Genomic DNA, 8633 nt, shown 5'->3' with positions numbered 1-8633 from the left:
GGGCTAGAGGGGGTCAGCACTTGTCGCCAGAGCATGTGTACATGACATGCATGCTTGTCCTTTAAGCATGCACTACCCGGAGGGTTGAGGAAAGACAGGGTCCTTCCTTGCCAGGACAGAGCAAAGAAGCAGGAGACCACGGCTGGCCCAGGGCCACCCCAGCAGCATCAAAACGTGGGGTGCAGCTCCACCTGGTGGACAGCGAGGGCACCCCCCCCCAAGTGTCACCAAGTCCCTTTGGCCACCACACGGAGACAGGGTGCCCCAAGAGCTGGAGCTTACGGCTCTGCCTTCCCTGTCACCATTAGAAACCAGGGGATGATGCAGCCTGGCCCCGGAGCTTGGGATGCTTCAGCACGTCGGGATGCTGAGGCAGCGTCAGCATGTAGACACACACGCTGCTGCACGTGCCCAGATGCATCTGCACATGCACAGAGTCTTGGCAGAGAGCACCAGGAGAATGCAGAGCCAGCTGTGCCCCCACAACCTGCCCTTTGCGTGCTGAGCATCCCATGTGCCTGCAGGAGAGGTTAAATGAAGGCAGCTGCCTGCCTGCCAGATGGAAGCAATCCTGAGGGACTGGATTGCTCATCTTCTGCCAGGCAGGGACGTGTAGGAAGAACCTGAAAACCAGGGGTCCTGGGCTCAGCACCCAGCATCCTACATGATCCTGGATAAATTCTTGCTGATTGCCACGGATTGCCATACTTGCAGAGATGCTTTTTGCCCCGTGCTTTTCCCTCTGTGCTTTCCTTCCCTACTCTGGGATGCTCCTCACACATGGCATTCTGTGGCATCCCGTGGCATCCCTTCCATCCCAGCACAGAGACTCAGCCCCTTCTCCCACAGTTCTTTAACTGCCGGGAGGCCCCAGAGATGCCTCTTACTTCTGCGCAGGCTGGAGCTGCTGCACAGGTGGGGTGATGGGTAGCAGGGAGGAATTGCTGTCACCAGAAGGGCAACCAGACGCTTTTCTTCAGACCAGTGTCAGCTTCCCACAGCTATGCCAGTGCCCCTGATAGCCAACCTCCCCAAAGCGGAGGGAGGCAAAGAATTGTGGGCATGGGCCGGGCACACAGACGCTGGAGAGACAACCTGGAGACGAGGAGGGGACCCTGCCAGACACGCCCGCGGAGCTGCAGGGGCGGCTGCCGCGAGAGGGCAGCACAGCCCCGGCCCCCCCCGAGCCGCCACCCCGGCGGGCTGCGCAGGGGCTCACTCGGCCCCGCCTCACCCCTTCGGGGAGTCCAGCGCAGAGACCACCCGCCACCTCCCCGTGCTCGGCTGGCTGATGGAGCCCGAATTGGCTGCAGGGGTTATAATTGGCACCTTCGTTAATCTCTACCACCCTGCGGCTGTGTGGGTTTTCTCCTGCTGCAAGACCCTAGGGATGTGCTGGCAGGCATTTAAGCAGCCCGTGGCTATACTTAAGACTTCCTGTTCTTCTCAGAGCTGAGACTTTCTTCCCTAAGGGCTTTAATGCCAGCAGTCCTGGAAGGGATGTCTGCTGTAAGCATAGCCCTGATGGCAATCAATCCACATCCTCACCCCAGTGCCTCTCCCACAAGAAGCCAGGAGCTATCCACTGCCAGGACCCATCTCTCTGGCCATGGACTGGGAAGCAGAGATGTGTTTCCATGTGGATTCAAGGCCTGGCTCTGTCTTGCATGTTTTCCACCCGGAGAAGCCGTGTTTCTTCAGCTCTCTGAGCCATTCCCATCACTGCCGTTCAGCAAATGGCAAGACAAAAATAGCTACTCTCCAGGGGCTGCAACAGGGCTGCTTGATTTGACTGTGTTCCGCTCCACTCTGCTGTGCAAACCCAGGGCTGACTTCAAAGCAGGGGCTGCACAAGCTCCTCCAGCCACCTCAGGTAGGCACTGCTTCCCACCCTGAGCCACACTAAGTGGGTATCACAGGGTAAGCTTCAGTGTCTATGGAGCCACAGCTGTAGCCCCCCACCCTTGAGAGCTGGGAAGGGGATAGGTGTAGGGGGAAAGTACAGAAGCACAAGCGGGTTTCTCCTCCCTGGGCATTGCAGACAACCTGCCAGCCAGGTCCTCTGTGGCTTCCCGGCCCCAGGGCTCCCAGTGCAGCAGGAGCTCTGCTAGAGGCCGTTGGTTGCACAGGCTGGGGAGGGGGAGAACCGGGGCTGTCAGAACCACTCACTGAGAGATATACGAAGACTGTGAGCTCTCTCTCCATGGGTAAAGCAGTGCAGGAGCTGACTGGCAAGCTGCTGCCAAGGAGACAGTCCTTTTCCCTGCCTGTCTTTGCCAGTGCAGACAGACCACAGCACAGCAAGTGAGCTATTAAAGAACAGCTCTAGCCAGCCAGCAAACACATGCTCATTCATCATTCTGGAGCAGGCAGGGGGATGTGCCAACTGCTTTCCGCCAGGACATATCACAAAGCCTGTGTCCAATCGCCCAGCAGCCTGGAAGGGAGCTGGGGTCAGACTAGGGGGCCCTGGACCCTCCAGAATGCCTTTTCTTGTCATAAGGGTGCTGGTAGAGCTGCTCTGCCCCAGGCTAGGAACTTAGGCATTTCTGAGACAGAGCCTTAGCATGGCACCATCATGCCAGAGACAGCTTGGAGAGGAGGTGATGGTTGGCATGGGCTTAGCTAAGGCCTGACCTGCCCCCACATTCCCACCTGAACCAGGCAGGCAGACCTGCACAGCTCTCTGCAGTGGGAGGCTCAGGTCGGATGGAGCAGAGCAGGAGACTGCCGGGCACCTGCAAGGAACTGTGTGGATCCTGTAGATCAGTAGTAGCTCTTTCAGAGCCTTTTCACAGTACCTGCTTGGTTTTACACCTACTTCTCTTCCCTGGTGCTGCTGTCTCCCTATTTGTCTCCATCCCTAGAGCCCAGCCAGCTGTGCTGGGAGCCAGAGTGCTCCAGTCTTCCATCTGGAATACCCCTGATTCAAGACGGGGATACACCTTTTTACAGCCCAAGTGAGGGGCCTGGACAAGAAACCATCCCTTTGTTGATGCTAGCATGTAGCTGAAGTATGTGTTGCTCTGGCTACAGTGACCTTAGTGGCAGAGTACCTGTGCATGCCAGCAGTGTCCCTGCAAAGCCACAGCACCAACAGCTGAAGATTTGGCTAAGGCCAGAAGTCTGAGAGATTTGAGACCAACTATGGCTGGAGCCCTACTTCTTTCCTCCCTTGCATCCAAAGGTATGTCATTCCTGCTGCCTGGGGTGGGAATGGCAATTCCCTGGGGAAGGGAAATGCTGCCCTCTTCTCCTGCTTTGTGCCTTTCCCTGCCAGCTGACCATTTACAACCAAGAAAGACGCCAAGCAGAGATGGCCCCAAGGATGTACTTTGTGCTATATAATTGCCTGCCAGTCTTGGAGCTTGAGCCTAAAGAGTAAAACTAAAGAATGGGGAAAAGATCCTCCTATTTCACGTGGAAGTGCGGCTGCCTCCCATGTAAGCTGCAAAGCTGCTTCTCTACCCACATAAGAAACATCCTGCTGTTCTTGTAGGGCTTGGGTAATTCCATAGTGCTTGCAGGAATCCCTTGCCGCTGTCAGCAATGCTGTCTTGCAGAATGACAGTGGGTTCACTGACCTTCTCTACCCCACAGCTGCTGCCACAGCAGGACACAAGCTGCAGGCAAGAAGGGAATAATGCACTGAAGCTCTCCTCCTGCTCATAGCTGAGGCCTCAGGCTGCATCACTGAACAGCCCTGGGCTGGATTGTTAAACTGACTTCAGCCAAATCTCCCCTCCTGGGAGTGGTAGGAGGTGCATACACACCGAGCTGCGCAGTTCAATAACCACAAGCCTAGCTGGGGAAGCCAGGGGAACTCTCTGACCTCTGCTGTGAAGCCCATCACTGTCAAATATGAGTAGTCTTTCTCCATGAGTTCAGGGAAGCCAATTTGAGAGATCTCACACAAGGTGGGGGTGGCTTCACTTTTTTAAGATGAAGCAATCTGAGAACAATTTCACTTCAGCAAGAGAAAGCAGTATGCAAAAAGGACTCTGCTTCCTCACCTGCAAAATTCATCTGTGGGTTTCTGATGAGACCATATTTGCACACCAGAAAATCCTCAAATGTGTAAAGAAAGAAAAGACAAGCTTCTTCCCATCCCCTCCCTAGAGCTCCTCCATCTTCTCAGCTATGTATATCTAAAGGTGCTGACTTAATCATTGTCAGGAACCTTGTCCTGATTTTCTTCGTCTGTATTTATATCCCTTTACCAAATCCTCTTGGTTACTTCAGCCCACTCTAAGCTGGCCTTGAGCAGGTGGTGCTGGCCCAAATCCACTTGGTTCTGGCCACTCCCAAAGCAAACCTCTGCATCTGAAGGTCTGTGTGCACACATGCCTGTTCTTTGCAGAACTTACTGCAGGAATGGTAGCTGACCACAGTGCAGGATATGTAGCAATGCGACTTTGCCACTCTTCCCTGCCAAGGCACAGAGGGCATAGCCTCTGTTTTACCCCCAGATGTGGCAAGTCAGCCCCAAGCATAAGGAGGCCAGTGTAGAAGCCTGAAACATGGCTCTGAGTCTGTGCTTTCATTGCAAACACTTCCAGCATCAGCAGTGCAGGAGGAAGCAGGAGGGCTGGCTTAGCTCCTCCCGGTTGATAATTCATTACCGCCTGTTAGCCTGGATGCATCCAGCAGCAACTACATCCTGGCAACGACATGTGCTCATTTCACACATAAAATGCTGTATCAAAATGCGTCGTTCAGACATTCTCCCTGGAACCTTTCCAAGCTGTCTCTCCCAATGCTTTACATGCAGGAGCAGTCCCTGCAATTGGGGCATTTTGTTCCTAATGGATGCCTGGCACCTGCTGTAGAAATCAGCGCTGCAGGATCCATCATGCAGCTCATGAGAAATACAGGGGGATCTTCCTGCAAGGAGCAGAGAGGCAGGTAGCAGAGGGGTGCAGATTTCATCTATGGAATGCTCAGATCCATAGAGGGAGAAGCAATGTCTATGCATGTGGCTGGTTTATCACACAATACTTGCAATGATGCAGAAGTGCACCATCTCTTCCCTCCTTCCCTGAGGGTCTGGGAGCCCTGAGCAGCAGGGCTGGCTGGCCTTGCCTTGTGAACATGGAGGAGGTTCCTTTTGCTTTCTCCAAGGTCCCTGACTTTGGCCCAATACTGGTGACTGACAGCCTGGTGGTAAGTCTCCCTTCCACGTCTGAGTGGGAAAAGGCAGGGTGGGTGGGGGACTTCATGCTTGCACAGCAGGTGCTAGGGGTGCTCCCCCAAGGCTAGGTGCCTTCTGACTCCCTGCAGAGCTGTTCCCAGGGTCAGGCCGGTTCTCAGGAGAAGAGAGGCTTGCCCACCAAGCCTACATCTATCATGTTGGCTGCCGAGTCACAGACAGCCTTCCAACCACCCCAAACCTCTAGCTGCCCCCTGAGCACATGTTCACAGTCTTCTTGATCTTCACACCTCCTCTTCACCCCTCTGCTCTTTTCTGGCATTTCCAAAGGCTCTTTTCCCCCACCGTGTTCCCCAAGCAGCATTGGAGCAGAGAGCTCTGTTCGTCTGGGAAGGGTTATCTTTTCCCCTGGGGGTAAGAATAGAGAACAGGACTTCGCAAGAACAACCGAGTTCACAAGCCCTCCCTAGACCCCTCCTGTGCCCACTGTCCTCTGGGCTTCCCCGGGAGCCTCCCCACGTCCCCCACACAAAGGGCTGGGGGCTTCGGCAGCATCGCAGGTCCCAACCCCCCCCCCCGCCCTGGCGGGAGCACCATGCGAGCCCCCGATCGGTGAAGGTCATGCCGGGGCGGCGGCCGCCCGCCAAAGCCGCGCCGCGCTTTGCCACCACCCACCGGCGGGGGGGGCGGGCACACCGGGGCCCCGTGCGGCGGCGATTGGCTGTCGGCGGGGAGGCGGGGAGCAGCGGGACCGCGCCTGGCTGCAGCGGCGGGCACGGAGCCCAGAGCGGGCGCGGCGGAGCATCCTCGGGTACCACGGCCCCGGTGCGGGCCGCCTCCCCCGTAGGCCCCGGCCTCCTATGGGCGGTGCCGGCGCCCCGGCCCCTGCACGCCCGTCTCGCTCGGCGTTAGCATGGGCACGGTGCTCTCCCTCTCCCCCGCCGCCTCCTCGGGCAAGGGCGGCGGCGGCGGGGGGCTGCTGGCCGACAAGGCGCCGGGAAGGGTGCCGGGCAAGGGCGAGAGCCGGCTGAAGCGCCCCGGCGTGCTCATCTCGGCGCTCACCTGGAAGAGGCTGGTGGCCGCCTCGGCCAAGAAGAAAAAGAGCACTAAGAAGGTGACGCCGAAGCCCGGCGGCGGGGCCCCCGGGGGGCCCCCGGGCCAGCCTGACCCGCTGGTGGTGCAGCGAAACCGCGAGAACTTGCGCAAGTCGGTGGTGGGGCCGGCCGACGGCGCCAAGCAGGGCCCGCTGGCCGTGCCGGTGCCCACCGTGCCCTCGGCGCCGCAGGAGTTGCACCCGGGTTCCGGTGGGGGAAAGCCACCGCCACCACCGCCGCCGGCGGGCGGCCGCCCCCCAGGGTCCCCGCGCCGCGTGGTGGTGCAGGCGTCCACCGGCGAGCTGCTGCGCTGCTTGGGGGACTTCGTGTGCCGCCGCTGCTACCGCCTGAAGGAGCTGAGCCCCGGCGAGCTCATCTCCTGGTTCCGCAGCGTGGACCGCTCGCTGCTGCTGCAGGGCTGGCAGGACCAGGGCTTCATCACCCCAGCCAACCTGGTGTTCGTCTACCTGCTGTGCCGGGAAGCGCTGCGGGGCGAAGACATCGGGAGCCAGGCAGAGCTGCAGGCCGCCTTCCTCACCTGCCTCTATCTTGCCTACTCCTACATGGGCAACGAGATCTCCTACCCGCTCAAGCCCTTCCTGGTGGAGGGCGACAAGGGGCGCTTCTGGGAGCGCTGCCTGGGCATCATCCATCGCCTCAGCGCCAAGATGCTGCGAATCAACGCGGACCCGCACTACTTCACGCAACTCTTCCAGGACCTCAAGAGCGAGGGCGAGGGCGGAGACGGGTCCAAGCACTGGACGATCAGCCTGGACCGTTAGGGAGGTACCAGGCCCCCGGGGCCGGAAGGGGCCGCGCACCGAGGGGCGGGGGAGGCGAAGGACTGTCGGATTCCCCCTCCTCCCACCGCATCCTCCTCGCCTTCCCCCCTCCCCGGCCGCCAGCTCCACGGAGACGCTACTTGGACCCTCCCTGCTCCGGATCCGGCCGCCCCCCCCAGAACGGGGCTGCGCTCCGGAACACCGAGGCGGCGGCGAAGACCGAGGAGGGGGAGTGGTGACCCTCCCGCCTGCGCGATGGAGGGGGGGAGGCTGCGGAGGAGCGGAGGCTCCTGGATGCGTTTTCTTTAGAAAAAAAAGGGGTGAAAAAAATAGAAATGAGGCTCTGGGGCAGGAGTGGTCGGGGGGACCTTGGAGGTGCGGCGGGTGCCTCTGGCAGAGCGGGTGCATGTGAAGGAGCTCTGCGGCGCGGGCAGAAGCTGCCCGCCGCGCTCCCGGTGCTGTCCGTGGTGCTGGAGCTGCCGCGCCTGAGCAGACAAAGGCGGGGGGGGGGGTCTGTGTTGTGAGCGATGCCTTCCCACCCCCCCCAACCCCCTCCCGCCCACGTGGGGGGATATGGGCCCCCCTCGGCATGGGCGACGCTGCCCCTCACCCCGCGGCAGCCGTCCGCATGCCCCTTTGTTCGAGCCGCTGTGGGGGGACGCCCACGCCCCTCCCCGCGTGTAATTCCTCCCCTCCCCCCAACCCCCGGTGCGCCTCCCCAAACAAGGGGTTATGCCTCCCCCAATCTTGGCTTGCTGCGAGTAAAGGGGTCTGTGCCAGAGGAGGCCTAGGGAGCCCAGACGGAGGGGGCCTGCTATTGGGAGGGAGGGGTTCCCTCTCCTCTTGCTTTGCTTCACTGGAGAATAAAGAGGTGGCCTGGATGGGCCTGGTGATGGCTTCTGGACTTGCTGGGCTGTGGGGTGCAAATGGGATTGGGGGGGCATCCCAAGCTCCTAGTCATGCCCCCTCTCCTCCCCAAGAGGGATGGGGGGACCTGATTCTCAAAGGGGGTTTTACTCTCAGTGTGAGTTGGGGGTCAGAATTTCACCACTGTTTGTTGTGCCCAAGGCCAGTTTTGGTCCACCTGAGTGTCTCTTGATTCCTTGTGAGCTCTCCTGGCCTCCTCCATTCCAGTTGGAATGCCTGTCTGCTGCTCTGAATTTAAATAGGATGCCACATTTCATGTCACCTCCATATTTTTTTTTTTTTTTAGTTTTATTTTTCCTAAAGATACCCCAACCTCCCCCTGCCTGCCTCTCTCTGCAGGGCTGGGCTCCCTTTCCTGGCAGCAGCAGGCTGTGGGAGCTATGCAGCTAGCCTTGTTACCAGCTCTGTGCTTTTGCAGACCCCCCAGGGAGAGGGGTGGAGAAGGGGAAGGCTTTGCTTTTCTCATAGCTGGTTGCTATGCTTCAGAGTACTGAATTTGCTGGGCCTTCTTCAACAGGATCTGCAACACATGTTCTCTGCATGTGGGGTCTCCAATGCTTCCTAGCCCTTCTGAGCCAGGCGTTCAGGCTCCCTGTAGCTGGGAAGAGCTATGCTGGCTCTGCAGGTCATGGAGGGTAAGCTGGATTCTCTCTACCTTTGTGTGCATCAGCAGAGCTGCTA

At 59.0% G+C, this 8633-nt stretch overlaps 1 protein-coding gene across 1 annotated transcript; it reads left to right on the top strand.

Moving 5' to 3' along the window:
* Positions 1-5950: 5950 nt before the first annotated feature.
* On the top strand, positions 5951-7527 carry CDK5R2 (cyclin dependent kinase 5 regulatory subunit 2). Its single transcript, XM_027879325.1, has one exon. It carries the CDS (start codon positions 6063-6065, stop codon positions 7023-7025), a length of 963 nt encoding a protein of 320 aa, XP_027735126.1. The 5' UTR covers positions 5951-6062; the 3' UTR covers positions 7026-7527.
* Positions 7528-8633: the final 1106 nt, after the last annotated feature.

Source organism: Empidonax traillii, unplaced genomic scaffold (assembly GCF_003031625.1).
Source record: "Empidonax traillii isolate 1590-97213 ecotype Southwest subspecies unplaced genomic scaffold, ASM303162v1 scaffold5:size3517227, whole genome shotgun sequence".
NCBI classification, from domain to species: Eukaryota; Metazoa; Chordata; class Aves; order Passeriformes; family Tyrannidae; genus Empidonax; species Empidonax traillii.
This window is presented reverse-complemented; position numbering and strand designations above follow the sequence as displayed.